Here is a 23,876-nt window from a genome sequence, read left to right on the forward strand (position 1 = left end):
GTGGTCCGGTTAAGGGGGTTATCAAAGATTTAAAAAAAAAAAAGATCCACACTTTTGTCCATGGGCTCAGTTCAGTAGTGCAGCTCAGCCCTACATACAGGAATGGAAGTGAGATGCCGTACTAGACTGAGTCTATGGAAAAAGAGGTGCAGCTTGTTTTGGGGGCTGGAGGTGCTTTATAATTAACCAGAGGACAACAGGCAGAATCCATGCTACTTACTGTCCTGTCCTGCAACTTCTTCTGAATTAGCTTCAACATAGTCTATTCAAATAGAGGAAAGAGTTTAATGTAGAAACCAAAAGGAAATTTACCGAAGGAAATCTGTTTTCAATGTTTCTCACTCACCATGACAAAGCCCATCTTCCCCACAGCCTCCTTGTGGTCATTGTCCACCTGGCAGACAAGGGCATTGCAGAGGTGTACTGCAATCCTCTGGATGGACTCATCTTGCCGGGTCGGGATGAGGATGTTTAGCAGCAGCTCATTAACCCTCTGGTACTGGAACTCGAGCTCCTCGGGGATTCCGAAGTTACACAGCGTCAGGCAGCAGTTTCTCTGCACCTGGAAAAGCCATTGATGCGATTAGAAGCAAGTTTTCAATTCAGTAGCAGCAAATAAAGTAATACGAAGGCAAGATGTGAACACAGCCTGAACCCCACAGCTGAGGAAAATAAGCTGCAGTGTAGGCTGTGTTCACACAATGCAAAAAGAAGACATAGGAGGCCAAAACAAGGATTATTTTTTATTTCTAACTGTTGGGAACCCACTTCTATCATGGAAGAGAACCTTGTCACAGATACCACTTTAACCCAGGGAAGAAGTTTGTGACTTTGATCACAGTGCCGTAACTCGTATTATTAATATATGTAGACAAGGTGAAGGTTGAGAACAAAAAAGACAAGTCGAGCAGCATTTTTCTGATGTAAATTTCCCCTGTACATAACACCTGCCATGAATTAGCAAGCTTTTTTTATAAAGGAGTTTTCAGGGATTTTATAAAAGTTGCGAAAGAATAGGGAAAGCTATAAAATATGGCCTGAACCTATTCTATATGTGATGAATCCCCCTCCCCCGCTGCTCTGGTGGTTCCTGCGGCTCTGGCAGTGACGACATCAATCACATGGCATGTTCGGTGCATGATGGCTGAGGCCAGTAATTGGCTGCAGCAGTCACATGAATGATGAATAATACATGGGACATCATCACTTCTGCAACCAGCAGGGACCACAAGCACAATGCTGGAGTGGCTAAAGATTCAATAATAAGTAATGGCCATTTCTTTATTTCTTAAAGAGGTTGTCCATCTTCGAGTACATATGTATACTTAAATACATGTATTTGGTGCTAAAAATCATTTTTACAATTGAGTGCCATTAAAAAATTTGCACTGTTTTTGCATTTACAGGCTGAGCTGAGAGGAGATAAAAAATAAAATCCGAAAAAATAAGAGTTAGACACTCTCCTGTAAGGGTGTGAGAACTCACTGATGAATTCTCTGTTAACTCATTCTGCAGGCAAAAGCACAGCACTGAGTCCCATGTTCAGTATTTTACATCAGTATTTGTAAGCTAAAACCAAAAGTGGGTAAAAAATACAGACGTGGTGAAGTGTTTTTATTACCGTATATATTTGTGTATAAGCCGAGATTTTCAGCCTATTTCTTTGGGCTGAAAGTCCCCTTCCTCTCGGCTTATACGCGAGTCATATACCTGGGGGTCAGCGGGGGGGGGGGGGGGGGCGGGGTGTCACAGATCATACTCACCCGTCCTGGTAGTCTCTGCAGCCCCCTCGCTTCTCCACTGTCTCCCTTCCTGCCTTCAGTGGTCATGTGGTATCGCTCATTAAACTCATGAATATGCGCATATTCATGAGTGGTAATGAGCGGTATCACGTGACCACTGAAGGCAGGAAGGGAGACAGTGGAGAAGCGAGGGGGCTGCAGAGACTGCCAGGATGGGTGAGTATAGCGATATTTACCTGTCCTCGTTCCCACGCTGCTCACCGCCATCTGCTGCTTCCTGTGTCCGAGATGTTTAGCCAGCAGGGGGCGCAGTGACGTGGTTAGTGCGCTGCGGCCTCTGCTGGCTGAACAGTCACTGACAGAGGACGCACAGACAGTGGTGAGCTGCGATGGACCCCGGACAGGTGAATATCACAGGTGCCGGGTCCTGAGCAGGAGAGGTGAATATGGCTTTTTTTGCAGCAGCAGCATATGGGGGCATAATATAAGGGGCAGAATATGGGACATGTTATATGGAGCAGCATATGGGGGCATAATATATGGGGCAGCATATGGGGCATATTCTATGGATCAGCATATGGGGGCATATTCTATGGGGCAGCATATGGGGGCATATTCTATGGGGCATCAGATGGGGCCATAGTCTATGGGGCAGCATATGGGGGCATATTCCAAGGAGCAGCATATGGGGGCATAGTCTATGGGGCAGCATATGGGGGCATATTCCATGGAGCAGCATATGGGGCATAGTCTATGGGGCAGCATATGGGGGCATAGTCTATGGGGCAGCATATGGGGGCATATTCCATGGAGCAGCATATGGGGGCATATTCCACGGGGCAGCATATGGGGGCATATTCTATGGGGCAGCATATGGGGGCATAGTCTATGGGGCAGCATATGGGGGCATATTCCATGGAGCAGCATATGGGGGCATATTCCACGGGGCAGCATATGGGGGCATATTCCACGGGGCAGCATATGGGGGCATATTCTATGGGGCAGCATATGGGGGCATAGTCTATGGGGCAGCATACGGGGGCATAATCTATGGAGCAGCATATGGGGGCATATTCCACGGGGCAGCATATGGGGGCATATTCTATGGGGCAGCATATGGGGGCATAATCTATGGAGCAGCATACGGAGGCATATTCTATGGAGCAGCATACGGAGGCATATTCTATGGAGCAGCATATGGGGGCATAATCTATGGAGCATTTTCTGAGGGCATAATCTATGCAGCATCTTATGGGGCCATAACATTTATGGAGCATTATATGGGCCATATTATTCTATGGAGCATCTTATGGGGACATTACTAACCTTTGTGCAGCATTATATGGGGTGTATTTTGCATGGAGCATTATATGGGGCTCCTGATTCAATATCGATATTCAAAAACATTTAACCTACTGATGTCTCAATTAATTTTACTTTTATTGGTATCTATTTTTATTTTTGAAATTTACCAGTAGCTGCTGCATTTTCCACCCTAGGCTTATACACGAGACAATAAGTTTTCCCAGTTTTTTGTGGCAAAATTGGGGGGGGGTGAGGGGGGTCGGCTTATACACGAGAATATACGGTACAATTTTCCAGTGATTGTTCCTGTCCTGGTTTTGACTTACAAATACTGACATAAAATACTAACCAAATACTGAACATCTGAACATGACCTACAGAAGAGAAACAGTGCAATATTTTTAACTAAACATCCAAAAAATAACAAGATCTACAATGTACATATGTCGTCAAAAGTAGACAAGCTCTGTAAAGAAGACCTGTGACTTCTTCCAAAAAAAATCCTGAGCTCCCCTGATTCTGCCATTTTTTTCCGTTTTGCTCTGTGTCAATGCATTGCAGAGATATTCACGTTTTTTTCTTCTGGAGCTCAGTATGTGAAATCTCTGCTTTCCAATCCAACTGGGCGTTTCTTCAGATTCCTCTCTGGGGGCGTGGCTGTTCACAACTTCCTCCTAGACGCTGCCAATCAGTCTCAGACGCTGCTGAGCTGTGATTATCAGAATCTTGGAAGGAGAAACACCCAGTTGACCTGCAAAACAGATTTCACATACTGCGCTCCAGAAGAAACAAACGTGAATGTCTCCACAATGGAGCGACGCAGAAAAAAAAACAGAAAGAGAGGCAGAATCAGAGGAGCTCAGGGATTTTTTTTTTACAAAATATGTTTAACTCGAATTTTTAAAGCACATGGAAAATCTTCTTTCACATCCCTTCATATCCGTTGCTTTCAGCATTCATATTGTAGAAGTGCCTGATATTAGCATTGCAAATCAGGGCAGTAAAAATATAAATTATGTGTTTCCATGGCAACAGACTACAAAAAAACCTGTGTGTAGTCTGATCATGTAGTTTTGCTTTAATTTGTGTAAAATCAGAAAACAAAAAGCTTTGTAATAATGGAAATGACTTACTGTGACTTCTTGGTATGACTCCATGCCGTTTAGCACCACCTGGATAACCTGCCTCCGGAGCCGGACACTCTGCTCACTGCGGTAGTCCGCGTTAGTCAAGTAAAAGAGGGCTGCACTCCCGGTCACCTGAATAGTTTTATCGTACTTGTGACACTTCAGAGCTGCAATCACCAACTACAGAAGGAGGAGGATAAAGGCTTCAGCATGTCAGCCCATACTACATATGGGAAGACCATATTGATGAGGGCATGGCATGCTGTGGAGCGGGTACCTGAAGGGCTCGCAAGTGCTGGTTGCATCGCTCTATACGGGCAATGTCAAACAGAAGGTTAATGGCACGGGAGGTTATCTCAGGGCGATGCTCTGTGTACGCTTCAATGGCATTCAGCACTTGCTCCTCATTCTTGTCTCCACTCACCTATAAGAAACAGAATTAAATGCATTAAAGGGGTTGCTTCATGATGACAATATGGTTGATAAGGAGGTGTGAATATGCTCTACGGCTCAGAACACCCCCCCCCCCCCCCGGTATTACTCTCTGCAAAGAGCCACTAATAGATACCATGTAATCCCCCGTTTGTCCTGCAGGGGCCACTGCAGGAGCAATGAATGACTGAGAGTAACTTCCCCATCAATAAGACCATCTGATCACCAGTGATGCTTATAGCTGAAAAGATTTTTTGTGATGTAGACCTTACTTTATAGGCTGGGATGTGTGTTAGGCGGCAAAGAGAGGTTTCAAAAAGACCCAGGAACTGTAACGGCCTCTTCAGAGATCGGAATGGGATGATACTGCTCTTATTGGGGTCAGTGCTGCAGGGAGACAAGACAAACTGATAACCATCTAAATAAGGAGATGTGAAGATATACATTTAAAGGGATTATCCAGCCCCAATCACTACTGTGACACTGATGTAGCATCTAATCAGTTGCATGCCAGGCATATGCAGGTGTCATATTTTAACCTAAAGGAAAGCGGCATAATTCCTGCCAGAAGTGGCAAGAGGTCAACGGACACCAGATTAATAGCGCCTCTAATGTGGAAGCGACGTCTACCCCTTTAAGGCCCTTTAACACAGACTGATGATTGATAGGAAAGTTGGTCTATGTCTCACCTGGGAGGACCCAACTCATCATCCATCTTGGACATGGCGCAGTTCTCCAGCATCACATGGCCAGAAATGTCCAGAGAGACCAAGTCTTCCAGGCTCCGCACAAATGAGCTCAGCACCTTGCGAGTAAGTTTGAACTTGTAGTAACTGGAAAGTCTGTCCCGAGAAATATCCAGGTGCCTAGAAGAGAGGAGGTATGAGCACACATAACCAAGAAACAAGACATTAGTATGGCTGCAACCAAAGGGTAAAAGTGTGTGAACAGTGGTGAAAAAAAATAATAAAGAGAGCACTGGCTCATGTTGTCTAAATATAAGTGATGTAGGCACAGATAGTACCGCTTCCCTGTCTCTAATTGAAAGCACTGCTTCCCTGTCTCTAGGTGTAAACCATGTAGGAACAGATAGTATTGCTTTCGTCACTAATTATAAATAATTTAGGTGATTACAAAAAACTGACTGGCACATCCAGACTAGTGTGAATAGGAACATACCAGGAGGAGCTACCTCCTTATACAATATACAAAAAAAGGTGGCACTCTATCCTGCTAAAGCATGTCAATGTGAAATATATGAAATATGAATAGCAATACGGCTTTGGAGTATTAGGAAAAATATGAGACGCTTAGCATAAAATTTGGCCAAATATTATCTGCCCATCAAACATTGTCAAGGTGGTCTCAGTCTGATAGATCCCTGACCTGTGTGACTACTTCTCTTAGGTGATGTCTGAATTCCTGGGTGAATGTGGACACCTCTCTCAGCAATACCTGCATTTATGGGTAAGTATGAGCCTGCTGTAATTAAAACCACCACATGCTGAAGGGCGGTGTGCTTGGTCAGAGAGCCAACATAGAAATAACAAAAGACTGAATAGAAGCATACCAGGAGGAACTACCTCCATATACAATAAAAGGTTGCACTCTATCATGCTAAAGCATGTCAATGAGAAATATATGAAATATGAATAGCAATACGGCTTTATGCTGAGAGAGGAGTCCACATTCACCCAGGAATTCAGACATCAGCCTAGGAGAGGTACTCACACACGTAGCGACCCATCAGACTGAGACCACCTTGACGATGGTTTATGTGCAGATATAATTTGGCCTAATTTTATGCTAAGCGTCTCACATTTTTTTTTTGCTAATATTTAAAAGCTGTATTGCTATTCAGATTTCACATTGACATGCTTTAGCAGGATACAGTGCAAACCCTTTTTTTGTAGATTGTATATGGGGTAGCTCCTCCTGGTATGCACCTATTCACACTATTCTGGATGTGCCAGTCAGTCTTTTGTTATTTCTATAAAATAAATCCTAGCTATATGGCCTAGAAAAATGGCACTTCCCAAGTAACATAACATCCAAAGAGGTCTGGGAAGCATGATGCCATAAAATTACATAGCTTTATTAGAATTAATTCAAACAGAGGCTGGACAGACATCTGACTGGGATGATTTAGCGAATCCTGCTTTGAGCAGGGGGTTGGACCAGATGGCCCAGGAGGTCCCTTCCAACTCTACCATTCTATGATTGTATGATCTATGATCTAATACACAAAAACACATAGACAATAATAAAAATTAGATACATGTCCAATATGATAATGCAAATTACATATGTTAATCAATCATGAAATATAAGAGTAATGTACTCAGTACTATAAACTAGGAACATCGCTATTGATTAAAAATAGTAGCATATTTGGTGCCGCAACATAGTCCAAAAAAGCATTGCCAAAAATTAGGCACAATAGTATATACCAAGGATTATAAACAGCGCCAGAAAAAATGCCATAATGCCACCATACCCAAAAGGTATAAACATATTATTCCATAGGTTGGAAAAAGTCTAACAGATAATAACGCCTGCAACATGGCAATAGTAGAATATATGAAAGAAGCAATATTAATATAGGCTGACACTGCTATAACATGGCACTAAAGTCCAAAAAATCTTAGCAAAAATTATGCACAACAGTATGTACCATAGATTATAAATAACGCCAGAAAAATGCCATAATACCACCATTCCCAAAAGGTATAAACATATTAATCCATAAGTTGGAGATAATCATACAGCTAATAGTGCCTGCAGCATGGCAAATAGTAAAATCTGTGAAAAGAGCAATGTTCATGTAAGGCTAACACTGCTTACAACATGGCAATAATGGCACATAAACATCCAGGAGTGGTCAGCTTACTGATATCGGCATTAATGCCTGAGTAAATAGTCCATAGGAACCATATAATGTATAATGTACCTCTACCACTCCTAGTGCATATGAAACAAGTTCCATTAGTAAAAAAAACATACGACCTTGCAGTATCCCGGTCCCCGACGCGCGTTTTGCGTTAGCTTTGTCTCAGGGGGTAAGTGGCTGTGGCTTTGCATTATCATATTGGACATGTATCTCATTTTTATTATTGTCTATGTGTTTTTGTGTATTAATTCTAATAAAGCTATGTAATTTTATGGCATCACGCTTCCTAGACCTCTTTGGATGTTTTGTTATTTCTATGTTGGCTTACTGACCGAGCACTCTGCCCTTCAACATGTGATGGTTTTTATTACAGCAGATTCCTACTTATCCATAAATGCAGGCTTTGCTGACAGAGGTGTCCACATTCACCCAGGAATTCAGACATCAGCCTAGGAGAGGTATTCACACACGTGGGGACCCATCAGTTTTTGATGCCACCTTGACGATGGTCGATGGGCAGATATAATTTGGCCAAATTTTATGCTAAGCGTCTGAAAACTTTTTTTTCCTAATATTCAAAACCCGTATTGCTATTCATATTTCATATATTTCACATTGACATGCTTTAGCATGATAGAGTGCAACCTTTTTGGTGTATAAATAATCTAGGGGCAGACAATACCGCTTCACTATCTCTAATTGTAAACAATGTAGGCAGAGATAGTACCGCTTCCCTGTCTCTAAGAGTACCGTTACACCTAGCGATGCACCAGCGATCCCGACTAGCGATATGACGCGGTCAGGATCGCTGGTACATCGCTATGTGGTCACTAGTGAGCTGCCACACAGGCAGATCTCACCAGCAACATCGCTGGGGACGGGGATCGCTACTTACCTGTCAGACGCGGCGATCCTGCGTCCTCCCGCCCGGCTCCACGCGTCGCTCGTTGGTGCCACAGGAAGCCCCAGCAGGAAATGGCCAACGAGGAATGGTCCAGGAGCTTCTCGCGCGATCAGTGATAACCAGCGGGGGAGCCGGTCGGAGGTAAGTATCACATGCAGCGATATCGCTAGCAATATCGCTGCAACGTCACAAAATCGGTGACTTTACAGCGATATTGCTAGCGATATCACAGTGTGTAACGGGAGCTTAATTGTAAACCATGTAGGAAGATTGTACAGCTTCCCAGTCTGTAGTTGTTGATGATGTAAGCACGGATAGTACTGCTTCCCCATCTCTATTTGTAAATAATGTATGCACAGATAGTAATGCTTCCCTGTTTCTAATGATACAAAATGTAGAAACTTATAAGACCGGGGTCACACTGGCGAGGAATACGGCCGAGTGAGAGGCGCTAAAAGCACGCATTACACACGGACCAATGATTCTCTATGGGGTCCCTCGCACCAGCCGTATATTTCTCATCCGTATTCTACGCTCTGTGCCACTCGCAGCATGCTGTTATTGTCAGCGTACTACGGCCGTAATACGCCAATGCAAGTCTATGGGTGCGCAAAAAATATGGATTACACACGGACCACACGTGTGACTTGCGAGAAATACGCACCCAGTGTCTTTTAGCAAAGCCGGCAATTCAGTGCGCTATACAGTAAACTCACATTGACAGGTTTAATAAAGAAACGAAAGAATAGATATATACACATAGAATACATATATATGGTGTCATAGGGCTCCATTATATGTCCATTTTGCAAGCCTGCGACAAAATCTCGCCATACGGATTACATACGGATGCTGACATGCGCAAAATACGCGACCACACCTTGATTACGGATGACATACGGAGCACTATTTAGGGGCCATTCATCCGTATTACGCATGTAAAATACTGACCGTATTTTGCGTCGGTTAGTGTGACTCCAGCCATAAAACTGCTTCTCTGACAGGAGAACTGATATAGGCACAGATAACACTGCATTCTATTCCTCACAACAAACTATGCAGTCACAAATAGCTATTGCATCCATGCATCTTCCTGCAAACAATGTAGGAACAGATAGCACTCCCTCCACTTACTACCATCAGTCTCTCACTGTAAATACATATAATCCCACTTGCCTCTCTCATTAAATGGTGTAGGCACAAATAGTACTAACCCCGTATATAGAAACAAATATCTATAAATATCCATGGATCTTCATGTTTATTTTATGGGCACTGATAGTACTGCCTCCTTGTCTCTCCCTGTATGATAAGTCATGCTGCAATGTCTCTATTATATTCACACAGCAGCAGGTAATGACAGCAGGAATTTTCTGATAGGACAATTATAAAACACATAAGAAACTGGAAGAAACGTATTTCCCGTAGATAGAGGTGCAGCCTTTCTGAAATAAGACCATTTAATCTACAATGGCTCCAACCTCAAAGTTACCTGAGTTTCCGCAGCTGCACAATGACTTGGATATGATCGTCAGATAGGTCCATGTTGTACACGACTAGAGACACCAACGTGTCTTTCCACTGAGTCAGAAAGCTGACGTCATTCATCTGAATTCCTGACAGATTTAGAGCTTTCAGGCACATGAGGGGACGCAGCATCATCTCCACATCCACCCCTTTGGTGATGGAGCCAAGGTTTAAGAAGCGCAGATTTTGGAACCCCTGGAAGGTGAAGTCCCGGGACAGGATCTGGCGGCTGGGGTTCACCAGACAGTCAGAGTCATCGTAGCGACCCAGGTGTTCCTCCTCAAAGAAGATGCTGCTGCAGCCAAACAGGCTCAATGACACCAGGGTGGACCGGAAATTCACCAGGGTCTGTAGACTTCGGGCTGTCAGCCTCTCACAGTTAGTAAGATACAGTTCAACTAGGTCCTGAGGAAATGAAGAAAACCAGAGTAATAAAGTAACTGATATGGCGAAGTATTCAGCCAGCAGCCACCAGACGTCCATTCATGAACAGGTTCGGCATAAATGTCTGTTCCTGCAGACCCCCTTAACCTCTTATCACCATATGAAGCACCATCATATGCCGGCTCCCTGACTTGATGTAGGCTCACACGCCGAGCCCGTCTCTTTCCTTGGACATGATGGCTGATTTAATTAGCCATTATGTGCATCTAACAGGTGCTGGTGGAGTGGAGCTCTGCTTGGGGCTGCTGACCTTTTAAAGGGATATTCAGAATCTTTCAAAAGTGAAAAAAAATTATCTAAGCACCAACAGGCAGGTAATTGCAACTTACCTGCCTGTAGTGCACTGCACAGTTCTTCCCTGACACACAGCAGTCACAGACTGCTCCTGCCGAGGATTCAGCTCCCTCTGCTGATGCGACTGGGAGTGACTTCCAAGGTCATTCTGATTGACAGCCGGATGCCCAGTTAAGCAGTGGGGATCCAGCTGTCAATCAGAATGACCTTGGAAGTCCCGCCCCATTGACAGAGCGGATCCGAAAAGAAGCCTCTGCTCGGTAGACATGACGTCAGCGGAGGATTCTGATTCCCCGGCAGGAGCGGTCTGTGACCACTCTGTGCCGGGGAAGAATGGCGCTGTGCACAACAGCCAGGTGAGTTGCAATTATCTACCTGTTAGTGCTTAGATACATTTTTCTGCTTTTTTGTAAAGTCCCGGATATCCCCTTTAAATGCTGCTGTCAATCTCTGACAGTAGCATTTAACATGTGCCAAAATATGAGCATGTGGTTTCACGATCCCATCAGTGCACCCATGCCGTGATCCCCTAAGGAGACTATTAAATATAGTAAAAAGGGAAAAAAAAAGTTTTTAAAACTATGGAAAAAAAAAAAATTTGCCCCATTAAAAAAAAAATAATTAAAATAAAAGAAACACATATTTGGTATCTCGGCATTCATAAAATTCAGATCTACCAAAACATAAAAGAGCTCGCTCACGACACCTAGGTTGGCAAAGCACGCTCACGACACCCGGGTTGGCAGAGCACGCTCATGAAACACAGGTTAGTAGAGCACGCTCACGACACCCGGGTTGGCAGAGCACGATCATGATACACGGGTTGGCAGAGCACGCTCATGATACACGGGTTGGTAGAGCACGCTCATGATACACAGGTTAGTAGAGCACGCTCACGACACCCGGGTTGGCAAAGCACGATCATGATACACGGGTTGGCAGAGCACGCTCATGATACACGGGTTGGCAGAGCACGCTCATGATACACGGGTTAGTAGAGCACGCTCACGACACCTAGGTTGGCAGAGCACGCTCACGACACCCGGGTTGGCAGAGCACGCTCACGACACCCGGGTTGGCAGCGCACGCTCATGATACACAGGTTAGTAGAGCACGCTCACGACACCCGGGTTGGCAGAGCACGATCATGATACACGGGTTGGCAGAGCACGCTCACGACACCCGGGTTGGCAGAGCACGCCCATGATACACAGGTTAGTAGAGCACGCTCACGACACCCGGGTTGGCAGAGTACGATCATGATACACGGGTTGGCAGAGCACGCTCATGATACACGGGTTGGTAGAGCACGCTCATGATACACAGGTTAGTAGAGCACGCTCACGACACCCGGGTTGGCAAAGCACGATCATGATACACGGGTTGGCAGAGCACGCTCATGATACACGGGTTGGCAGAGCACGCTCATGATACACGGGTTGGTAGAGCACGCTCATGATACACAGGTTAGTAGAGCACGCTCACGACACCCGGGTTGGCAAAGCACGATCATGATACACGGGTTGGCAGAGCACGCTCATGATACACGGGTTGGCAGAGCACGCTCACGACACCCGGGTTGGCAGAGCACGCCCATGATACACAGGTTAGTAGAGCACGCTCACGACACCCGGGTTGGCAGAGCACGATCATGATACACGGGTTGGCAGAGCACGCTCATGATACACGGGTTGGTAGAGCACGCTCATGATACACAGGTTAGTAGAGCACGCTCACGACACCCGGGTTGGCAAAGCACGATCATGATACACGGGTTGGCAGAGCACGCTCATGATACACGGGTTGGCAGAGCACGCTCATGATACACGGGTTAGAAGAGCACGCTCACGACACCTAGGTTGGCAGAGCACGCTCACGACACCCGGGTTGGCAGAGCACGCTCATGATACACAGGTTAGTAGAGCACGCTCACGACACCTGGGTTGGCAGAGCACGATCATGATACACGGGTTGGCAGAGCACGCTCATGATACACGGGTTGGCAGAGCACGCTCATGATACACAGGTTAGTAGAGCACGCTCACGACACCCAGGTTGGCAAAGCACGATCATGATACACGGGTTGACAGAGCACGCTCATGATACACGGGTTGGCAGAGCACGCTCATGATACACAGGTTAGTAGAGCACGCTCACGACACCCGGGTTGACAGAGCACGCGCTCTCAACATCTTTGTACGTAAAGCACACTCCCAACATCTCGGTTTGCAGGCCAAGCTCACAAAACAAAGGAGTTTGATGCCATCCTTGGATCTAATGTTCTTACAAGTGAGAACGAAAAACTTTTGGCTTCTGTTGGAGACTGCAGTGAGCATGTAGAGAAACTAAAAATGTGAAAAAAATGTTTACGATAAATACTTTAGGCCTTTCTCAGACAACAAAGAAAAAATAAAAAGGTGTAAAGCCTGCCCCCCCCCCCCCACTGAGCCTAACAATAGGGGGTGGCCACTCCAGGGAATAAGCAGCCATGAATACCCAATGACTCAGATGTACGGCAACAGCCGAGTAAGCACAGAAACCGAACACCATCGCCTGCAACCTCACTAACCTAAAGTTACGGCACTCAATGACAACAACATTAATATGCAGACGTACAAGCCAAACCAACGCTGGTCACACAATACAGGTGCACGGATTACCCCCGGATCAAATGATTCCCCCACAAGAGTAATGGAAACCAATCCGCGCGCTCACAGATCACATTTCCGAGCGGTGGAAGCGGTGTCCTGTATCTGAATCAGGGACATGGAGTAAATGCAAATAGACCTGAGATAAGGACGCCCTTTGTCACCTGCCAATTTCTAAAACACGAGAAAGACACAGATACGGCTGTGCTCACTTGTTTCGCGATGGCTTCTAGATCTTGGTCCTGGACGATGTCCTCCCTTAGGTGCAGCCGGGTGAGTCTCGTGCTCTGCGGCTCCGAGAATAAACTAAAGAAACTCTCGTGGGGCTCAAAACCACTGTCTGCGTTCACCAGCTCAATGTATCTGAAAAAAAGAAAGGTCTTGGTCATACATGGGAAAAGTCACATACCAAGATTTACAGGGGCTGTCCAGGTGTGAGATATTAATGACCTATTCGGGGAGCCCGATGGATCGGCTGTTTGTATACACCCAGCCACTGTGGGAGCCGCTATGTGCAGAGCCAGAACAACGCAGCTCTGTACACTGTATAATGGTCATACTTGCGTACAGTAGCTTCTATTCACTTCAATGGGAGCAGAGTTGCACTTCCTGAGAACGGCCACAACATGTGCTGTTCTGGCTCTATATGCTCTGTACTTCCGGCAGCAGCAGAAGCTCCAAACAGAAGATTGTTGGGGTATCGACCCCCCAATCTAAGCATAGGTCATCAATAATTAAGTCCTGGACAACTCCTTTAAGGACATCTCTAAACTTAAGAGCTGCCAGTCCTACCCACATTCAATAGGCACAGCACTGGCCACTCCATTACTTACTCGTTGACTAGTCGGTCGCAGATCTCGCTGGGCAGGAAGATATCTGGATGTAGGCGAAGGATGTCATTGTCTAAGAGGTAGCAGAGTGTCCCCCTTAAGTTTCGGAGGCAGAAGTCAGTAGAGATGGTCATGAGAGATTCTGGGCTGTCTGTTGCCATCTTGCTGTGAGGCTGTAGGGGAAAAGCTTGCCAGATAGAATGGGCACCAGGACAATGATGCCCTCCTCCAAGGCTAACTCTTCTGGGACATTGAGGTGCCGCTCTGTAGGTATAAAGAAAACCTTGATAGGAGTGTGTGGCCTATACTGGGTGTAGACACTTGTGAACTAAAGAGACCATCTGGGTTAGTGGCAGTGTGCAAAAGGTAATCATAAAAGACGACCTTCATAAAAGATACAGGAGACTACGGCTTGCCCCTTCCCTGGGTCTGCTACCTGGCAGATATAACAAGTGCACACAATCGGTCTATGGTGGTGCTATGATTCAAGACGATCGCCTTCACCAGAGGGAGGGAATCAAATAGATAATACAGGGGCTCTGTAATTAGACTGCAAGCTCTGCTGGTGCGGGACACAATAATAAGCAGTAATCAGTCAGTGACGGTAATGAAGTGAGTGCTGCTGGCCGCTATCCATTCCTTTGTGCCACCAGTACGGTACGATCGCTGCTCAGAACTGTCTGATGGATACATAAATGCATTCATGGGCATCTATACCACTGTGCATGGCAACATTGGCACCCTACTCCACTGCCCTGGCTGATGTTCTCTCTCTGCATCCAAGGATGAACAAGGGGACCATCATCCGGACGGGGAGAGCGCAAGACAGTCACGTAGATGAAGAGCAACCGCACTGCACAATATAAAACATCTGGGCCCCCCCACACCCTGGGGATCAAAGTGGGACCACAAGTCTTTGGTCCAATAACAGAACAGCTATAAGATTCAGGCTCCTGCAGATTCGCTTCTGCAACAATACAGGATACAGCCTGCATTCTGCTTGTCCAACACTGGACCCCATTAGCACAGAAGCTCCAGGCACAGTGACGGTTATCAAATCATCTGCAAACTGAAGGTGAAACCATCAGCGGCGCGTTATCAGGTGCACAGCAGCTCATAAAGCCAGGGAACACGGGGAATTCTGAGAGATGGTGACGACATTCCATATAGAAACTGAGCTGTAAGACGGGGAATTACTTAAGTTGCCATTCCCTCGTAAAGACGTTTTATACTTTAACACCAGGAGAGATGCACAATATGCAGAGCGGGAGGACTGGTCTGCAACCAGGCAACACAACGCTGATCTCTATCAGCGCCATCCAGAGGACATCAAAGGGAGGCGCGCTCTCAGGAGGCTTCATCTAACGTGCTCATAGCACTCCAAGGGTAGCTGTACAGAACCTGCAATCATGGTCATATTCATTGGTTTAATTGTAAACTTGGCACACACACATGGAATCCAATGCAAATGGTGGGTTAATAAGGTACAGTACATACAGTGACGTTTCGGTCTATATGACCTTCATCAATGTACCCTAAAAGAACTCTAGTTCCTATTGTCAGGGCAAAAAAGAGGATAATTCGTAGCTGAAACAAGGAGGCAGCTTGGGGCTGTTTGCCTTTGAAGGTGCTCAGTGCAGAAAACAGCATGGACACGGCATCCGCCGCAAGTCACGGGTGTGAACAACAAGAACACCCGTGACTTGCGGCGGATGCCGTGTCCATGCTGTTTTCTGCACCTTCAAAGGCAAACAGCCCCAAGCTGCCTCCTTATTTCGGCTACGAATTATCCTCTTTTTTGCCCTAACAATAGGAACTACAGAATTCTTTTAGGGTACATTGATGAAGGTCATATAGACCGAAACGTTACTGTATGTACTGTACCTTATTAACCCACCATTTGCATTGGATTCCACGTGTGTGTGCCAAGTTTATAATTAGATTTGTCACGGATTGGGGATCCTACCTGTGCACCACAATTAGAGAGTTGTGCCATCGGTTTGCTCTTACTATATTCATTGGTTGTCACACATCTTTTCCAAACTCCTGAATGGCAAGGTATGGAAATGAGGAACACATCAATGCACCTCTTGCAGACACTCTCTTTGGCACTGGTAATGATGGCAATATAAGTCACACAGCTCTCCTAGATTCCTGAATGTCACATCTGTCTACTTATGAATTGATATGAGAGTGGAAGAAGAATCCATCTAGGCAGATTTACCATTTAGGAGACCAGGAAAAATGAATGACTGCGAGCTGAGAGACACCCGCCGTAGGACCGGTAAGGAAGATTACTATATTAGTGGTCACTCAGCTCTCCCAGACCGTCTACTTACAGTAATGATGGGGAGGTTTATCGATTCATATCCAGGCACATTTACCATTCAGGAGTCAGGAAAGGTTGGGTGACAACCTCTGTGCAAGCTTTAATCATAGCCATACAGGTTGTCACTCAGCTTTCCCACATTACTGAATGGCATATCCACCTATTTATATAGTGCTATGAGAGTGCAGGATGTATCAATGCACATACAGGTAGATTTACCAGTCAGGAGTCAGGTAAAGCTGGGGACAAGCGCTACAGCACTGGTAATATTGACTATTTTGGTTGTCACTCAGCTTTCCCAGATGTCTAAATGGAAAACCTGTCTACTTAGAGCAATGCTCCTTTAGGCAATTTACCCTTTAGGTTTCAGGAAATCTTGGTGACAACCCCTGCAGAATCGGTAATGATTGCTTTATTAGCGGTCACTCAGCTTTCCTACACCTCTAAATATTTGTCTAGGGGTAATGGGACTACATTGCTGCACATCTAGGCGGATTTACTATACAGGTGTTGGGGAAACTGGCTGACAACTTCTGTGGGCGATTTATTCGCAACCATATTGGTTGTCACCCAGCTTTCCCAGACTCCTGAAAGCCAGATGCACCTTTTTATACAGAACTATGATGGTGAAGGCTACATCAATAATTTCCCGTACAGGAGACGGGGGTGACAACCTCTATGGCACTTGTAATTCTGACTATAGTGGTTGTCACTCAGCTTTACTGGACTCTTGAGTGACAAATTCACAACTATATACAGCACTACGAGTGTGAAGGCTACATCAATAATTTACCATACGAATCGAGGCGTGACAACCTGTACATCACTGGTAATTCTGACTATAGTGGATGTCACCCAGCTTTCCCAGGCTCCTGAATGTGAAACCCACCCACTAGTGTAGTGATATGGAAGATATTAGAGCGGGGGCAGATTTACCACTCAGAAGGTGGGGAGAGATGGCTGACAACCTCAGCAGGATTGGTAATGGAGACCATATTGGTTGTCACATCTCCCAGAGTATGCAGTGCAGTGCCCTGTGTTACTCCAGGTACAGGCGGAGAGGTGCAGACCGGGGCGATAATCATACAGGAGGACATGTCCTCACCATTTAATAGCAGCCCGGTGTGTCGGCACGTCCTGTCCTCCTCCGGGGACGGATCCCTCACAGAACCTGCTGGAAACCTTCCGGGGCTCCGAGATCCTCCCGCTCCGTTCCGGGCCGTCCTCACAGCCGATCCTCCTCCTCCTGCTCACAGGGCATCCTTCGGGCTCCGCTGTCAACAAATTCTGACGTCACTTCCGTTTTGCCCCCATAGCAACCGGACGGTAAATGCTAGACTGTATGGGCTCCTTCCAGGTGTGATGTCATTCTGGGGGCGTGTCATACCAGGGGGGCGTGTTCTGACAGCAAAGGCAGGAAGAGACGACGTCATTACGCATGTGTCTCTGCCGTCTGGTGCAGGGAGAGAAGCCTCCGTTACACATGTGTCTCATCTGTCTCTCTGGTGCCTGGGTCTGTGAGCAGTGAGGTCAGTGACAGGCAGGAGTGTTTGTCTCTGCTGTCTGGTGCAGGGAGAGAAGCCTCCGTTACACATGTGTCTCAGCTGTCTCTCTGGTGTCTGGGTCTGTGAGCAGTGAGGTCAGTGACAGGCAGGAGTGTTTGTCTCTGCTGTCTGGTGCAGGGAGAGAAGCCTCCATTACACATGTGTCTCAGCTGTCTCTCTGGTGCCTGGGTCAGTGAGCAGTGGGGAGTGAGGTCAGTGACAGGCAGGAGTGTTTGTCTCTGCTGTCTGGTGCAGGGAGAGAAGCCTCCATTACACATGTGTCTCATCTGTCTCTCTGGTGTCTGGGTCTGTGAGCAGTGGGGAGTGAGGTCAGTGACAGGCAGGAGTGTTTGTCTCTGCTGTCTGGTGCAGGGAGAGAAGCCTCCGTTACACATGTGTCTCAGCTGTCTCTCTGGTGTCTGGGTCAGTGAGCAGTGAGGTCAGTGACAGGCAGGAGTGTTTGTCTCTGCTGTCTGGTGCAGGGAGAGAAGCCTCCGTTACACATGTGTCTCAGCTGTCTCTCTGGTGCCTGGGTCTGTGAGCAGTGGGGAGTGAGGTCAGTGACAGGCAGGAGTGTTTGTCTCTGCCGTCTGGTGCAGGGAGAGAAGCCTCCATTACACATGTGTCTCAGCTGTCTCTCTGGTGCCTGGGTCTGTGAGCAGTGGGGAGTGAGGTCAGTGACAGGCAGGAGTGTTTGTCTCTGCCGTCTGGTGCAGGGAGAGAAGCCTCCATTACACATGTGTCTCAGCTCTCTCTCTGGTGCCTGGGTCTGTGAGCAGTGTGGAGTGAGGTCAGTGACAGGCAGGAGTGTTTGTCTCTGCTGTCTGGTGCAGGGAGAGAAGCCTCCGTTACACATGTGTCTCAGCTGTCTCTCTGGTGCCTGGGTCTGTGAGCAGTGAGGTCAGTGACAGGCAGGAGTGTTTGTCTCTGCTGTCTGGTGCAGGGAGAGAAGCCTCCGTTACACATGTGTCTCAGCTGTCTCTCTGGTGCCTGGGTCTGTGAGCAGTGAGGTCAGTGACAGGCAGGAGTGTTTGTCTCTGCTGTCTGGTGCAGGGAGAGAAGCCTCCGTTACACATGTGTCTCAGCTGTCTCTCTGGTGCCTGGGTCTGTGAGCAGTGAGGTCAGTGACAGGCAGGAGTGTTTGTCTCTGCCGTCTGGTGCAGGGAGAGAAGCCTCCATTACACATGTGTCTCATCTGTCTCTCTGGTGCCTGGGTCAGTGAGCAGTGAGGTCAGTGACAGGCAGGAGTGTTTGTCTCTGCTGTCTGGTGCAGGGAGAGAAGCCTCCGTTACACATGTGTCTCAGCTGTCTCTCTGGTGCCTGGGTCTGTGAGCAGTGGGGAGTGAGGTCAGTGACAGGCAGGAGTGTTTGTCTCTGCTGTCTGGTGCAGGGAGAGAAGCCTCCGTTACACATGTGTCTCAGCTGTCTCTCTGGTGCCTGGGTCTGTGAGCAGTGAGGTCAGTGACAGGCAGGAGTGTTTGTCTCTGCTGTCTGGTGCAGGGAGAGAAGCCTCCGTTACACATGTGTCTCAGCTGTCTCTCTGGTGCCTGGGTCAGTGAGCAGTGAGGTCAGTGACAGGCAGGAGTGTTTGTCTCTGCTGTCTGGTGCAGGGAGAGAAGCCTCCGTTCCACATGTGTCTCAGCTGTCTCTCTGGTGCCTGGGTCTGTGAGCAGTGAGGTCAGTGACAGGCAGGAGTGTTTGTCTCTGCTGTCTGGTGCAGGGAGAGAAGCCTCCGTTACACATGTGTCTCAGCTGTCTCTCTGGTGCCTGGGTCTGTGAGCAGTGGGGAGTGAGGTCAGTGACAGGCAGGAGTGTTTGTCTCTGCTGTCTGGTGCAGGGAGAGAAGCCTCCGTTACACATGTGTCTCAGCTGTCTCTCTGGTGCCTGGGTCAGTGAGCAGTGAGGTCAGTGACAGGCAGGAGTGTTTGTCTCTGCTGTCTGGTGCAGGGAGAGAAGCCTCCGTTACACATGTGTCTCATCTGTCTCTCTGGTGCCTGGGTCAGTGAGCAGTGAGGTCAGTGACAGGCAGGAGTGTTTGTCTCTGCTGTCTGGTGCAGGGAGAGAAGCCTCCCTTACACATGTGTCTCAGCTGTCTCTCTGGTGCCTGGGTCTGTGAGCAGTGGGGAGTGAGGTCAGTGACAGGCAGGAGTGTTTGTCTCTGCTGTCTGGTGCAGGGAGAGAAGCCTCCGTTACACATGTGTCTCAGCTGTCTCTCTGGTGCCTGGGTCTGTGAGCAGTGAGGTCAGTGACAGGCAGGAGTGTTTGTCTCTGCTGTCTGGTGCAGGGAGAGAAGCCTCCGTTACACATGTGTCTCAGCTGTCTCTCTGGTGCCTGGGTCTGTGAGCAGTGGGGAGTGAGGTCAGTGACAGGCAGGAGTGTTTGTCTCTGCTGTCTGGTGCAGGGAGAGAAGCCTCCGTTACACATGTGTCTCAGCTGTCTCTCTGGTGCCTGGGTCAGTGAGCAGTGAGGTCAGTGACAGGCAGGAGTGTTTGTCTCTGCTGTCTGGTGCAGGGAGAGAAGCCTCCGTTACACATGTGTCTCAGCTGTCTCTCTGGTGTCTGGGTCTGTGAGCAGTGGGGAGTGAGGTCAGTGACAGGCAGGAGTGTTTGTCTCTGCTGTCTGGTGCAGGGAGAGAAGCCTCCGTTACACATGTGTCTCAGCTGTCTCTCTGGTGTCTGGGTCTGTGAGCAGTGAGGTCAGTGACAGGCAGGAGTGTTTGTCTCTGCTGTCTGGTGCAGGGAGAGAAGCCTCCGTTACACATGTGTCTCAGCTGTCTCTCTGGTGTCTGGGTCTGTGAGCAGTGAGGTCAGTGACAGGCAGGAGTGTTTGTCTCTGCTGTCTGGTGCAGGTAGAGAAGCCTCCATTACACATGTGTCTCAGCTGTCTCTCTGGTGCCTGGGTCTGTGAGCAGTGAGGTCAGTGACAGGCAGGAGTGTTTGTCTCTGCTGTCTGGTGCAGGGAGAGAAGCCTCCGTTACACGTGTCTCAGCTGTCTCTCTGGTGCCGGCGTCTGTGAGCAGTGAGCAGTGAGGTCAGTGACAGGCAGGAGTGTTTGTCTCTGCTGTCTGGTGCAGGGAGAGAAGCCTCCGTTACACATGTGTCTCAGCTGTCTCTCTGGTGTCTGGGTCTGTGAGCAGTGGGGAGTGAGGTCAGTGACAGGTAGGAGTGTTTGTCTCTGCTGTCTGGTGCAGGGAGAGAAGCCTCCGTTACACATGTGTCTCATCTGTCTCTCTGGTGCCTGGGTCAGTGAGCAGTGAGGTCAGTGACAGGCAGGAGTGTTTGTCTCTGCTGTCTGGTGCAGGGAGAGAAGCCTCCGTTACACATGTGTCTCAGCTGTCTCTCTGGTGCCTGGGTCTGTGAGCAGTGGGGAGTGAGGTCAGTGACAGGCAGGAGTGTTTGTCTCTGCTGTCTGGTGCAGGGAGAGAAGCCTCCGTTACACATGTGTCTCAGCTGTCTCTCTGGTGCCTGGGTCTGTGAGCAGTGAGGTCAGTGACAGGCAGGAGTGTTTGTCTCTGCTGTCTGGTGCAGGGAGAGAAGCCTCCGTTACACATGTGTCTCAGCTGTCTCTCTGGTGTCTGGGTCAGTGAGCAGTGGGGAGTGAGGTCAGTGACAGGCAGGAGTGTTTGTCTCTGCTGTCTGGTGCAGGGAGAGAAGCCTCCGTTACACATGTGTCTCAGCTGTCTCTCTGGTGCCTGGGTCAGTGAGCAGTGGGGAGTGAGGTCAGTGACAGGCAGGAGTGTTTGTCTCTGCTGTCTGGTGCAGGGAGAGAAGCCTCCGTTACACATGTGTCTCATCTGTCTCTCTGGTGCCTGGGTCTGTGAGCAGTGAGGTCAGTGACAGGCAGGAGTGTTTGTCTCTGCTGTCTGGTGCAGGGAGAGAAGCCTCCGTTACACATGTGTCTCAGCTGTCTCTCTGGTGTCTGGGTCAGTGAGTAGTGAGGTCAGTGACAGGCAGGAGTGTTTGTCTCTGCTGTCTGGTGCAGGGAGAGAAGCCTCCGTTACACATGTGTCTCAGCTGTCTCTCTGGTGCCTGGGTCTGTGAGCAGTGAGCAGTGAGGTCAGTGACAGGCAGGAGTGTTTGTCTCTGCTGTCTGGTGCAGGGAGAGAAGCCTCCGTTACACACATGTCTCAGCTGTCTCTCTGGTGTCTGGGTCAGTGAGCAGTGTGGAGTGAGGTCAGTGACAGGCAGGAGTGTTTGTCTCTGCTGTCTGGTGCAGGGAGAGAAGCCTCCATTACACACATGTCTCAGCTGTCTCTCTGGTGTCTGGGTCTGTGAGCAGTGTGGAGTGAGGTCAGTGACAGGCAGGAGTGTTTGTCTCTGCTGTCTGGTGCAGGGAGAGAAGCCTCCGTTACACATGTGTCTCATCTGTCTCTCTGGTGCCTGGGTCTGTGAGCAGTGGGGAGTGAGGTCAGTGACAGGCAGGAGTGTTTGTCTCTGCTGTCTGGTGCAGGGAGAGAAGCCTCCGTTACACATGTGTCTCAGCTGTCTCTCTGGTGTCTGGGTCAGTGAGCAGTGGGGAGTGAGGTCAGTGACAGGCAGGAGTGTTTGTCTCTGCCGTCTAGTGCAGGGAGAGAAGCCTCCGTTACACATGTGTCTCAGCTGTCTCTCTGGTGCCTGGGTCAGTGAGCAGTGTGGAGTGAGGTCAGTGACAGGCAGGAGTGTTTGTCTCTGCTGTCTGGTGCAGGGAGAGAAGCCTCCGTTACACATGTGTCTCATCTGTCTCTCTGGTGTCTGGGTCTGTGAGTAGTGAGGTCAGTGACAGGCAGGAGTGTTTGTCTCTGCTGTCTGGTGCAGGGAGAGAAGCCTCCGTTACACATGTGTCTCAGCTGTCTCTCTGGTGTCTGGGTCAGTGAGTAGTGAGGTCAGTGACAGGCAGGAGTGTTTGTCTCTGCTGTCTGGTGCAGGGAGAGAAGCCTCCGTTACACATGTGTCTCAGCTGTCTCTCTGGTGCCTGGGTCTGTGAGCAGTGAGCAGTGAGGTCAGTGACAGGCAGGAGTGTTTGTCTCTGCTGTCTGGTGCAGGGAGAGAAGCCTCCGTTACACACATGTCTCAGCTGTCTCTCTGGTGTCTGGGTCAGTGAGCAGTGTGGAGTGAGGTCAGTGACAGGCAGGAGTGTTTGTCTCTGCTGTCTGGTGCAGGGAGAGAAGCCTCCATTACACACATGTCTCAGCTGTCTCTCTGGTGTCTGGGTCTGTGAGCAGTGTGGTGAGGTCAGTGACAGGCAGGAGTGTTTGTCTCTGCTGTCTGGTGCAGGGAGAGAAGCCTCCGTTACACATGTGTCTCATCTGTCTCTCTGGTGCCTGGGTCTGTGAGCAGTGGGGAGTGAGGTCAGTGACAGGCAGGAGTGTTTGTCTCTGCTGTCTGGTGCAGGGAGAGAAGCCTCCGTTACACATGTGTCTCATCTGTCTCTCTGGTGCCTGGGTCTGTGAGCAGTAAGGTCAGTGACAAGCAGGAGTGTTTGTCTCTGCTGTCTGGTGCAGGGAGAGAAGCCTCCGTTACACATGTGTCTCAGCTGTCTCTCTGGTGCCTGGGTCTGTGAGCAGTGTGGAGTGAGGTCAGTGACAGGCAGGAGGGTTTAGTAAGTAACAGGTTGGTGGCTTCTTAGATGTTTGGTTGATGGGGCTGATACTTGGGGCTAACTAGTGGGATTTGGGTGCTTATCTGGGAGCTGTTGGGCTCCCGGAGGGGAGGGGGGATTAATGCTGGCTGGTGGGGTCTGGTTGGGTCCGGGGGGGGGGGGAATGTAATGCATGCTTACGGGGTCTATTTGGGGTCGGGGGGGGGTTAATGCAGGCTTGTGGGGCCTTTGGGTAGCGGTTAATGCACCCTTATGGGGTATGTTTAGGGTCTGGAGGGGTTAA

General features: G+C 48.5%; 1 protein-coding gene across 3 annotated transcripts in view; it reads right to left on the reverse strand.

Annotated features, from left to right (window-relative positions):
- The window catches only part of ZER1 (zyg-11 related cell cycle regulator), a 69,189-nt gene extending 51,399 nt beyond the window's left edge, over window positions 1–17,790 (reverse strand). For all 3 annotated transcript variants that reach the window (XM_073541129.1, XM_073541132.1, XM_073541131.1), the window contains exons 1-10: window positions 17,578–17,790; window positions 14,147–14,407; window positions 13,526–13,676; window positions 9,893–10,332; window positions 5,296–5,472; window positions 4,879–4,993; window positions 4,452–4,598; window positions 4,181–4,354; window positions 347–562; window positions 221–262 (exon numbers count right to left, since the gene is read on the reverse strand). In XM_073541129.1, coding sequence (XP_073397230.1) covers window positions 221–262; window positions 347–562; window positions 4,181–4,354; window positions 4,452–4,598; window positions 4,879–4,993; window positions 5,296–5,472; window positions 9,893–10,332; window positions 13,526–13,676; window positions 14,147–14,304 — 1,620 coding nt within the window. In that variant the 5' untranslated portion in view covers window positions 14,305–14,407; window positions 17,578–17,790. The remainder of the gene's footprint in view (window positions 1–220; window positions 263–346; window positions 563–4,180; window positions 4,355–4,451; window positions 4,599–4,878; window positions 4,994–5,295; window positions 5,473–9,892; window positions 10,333–13,525; window positions 13,677–14,146; window positions 14,408–17,577) is intronic.
- Between the last annotated feature and the right edge of the window lie 6,086 nt (window positions 17,791–23,876).

Source organism: Dendrobates tinctorius, unplaced genomic scaffold (genome assembly GCF_039654945.1).
Source record: "Dendrobates tinctorius isolate UK_male_01 unplaced genomic scaffold, ASM3965494v1 ptg000120l, whole genome shotgun sequence".
Taxonomy (NCBI): domain Eukaryota; kingdom Metazoa; phylum Chordata; class Amphibia; order Anura; family Dendrobatidae; genus Dendrobates; species Dendrobates tinctorius.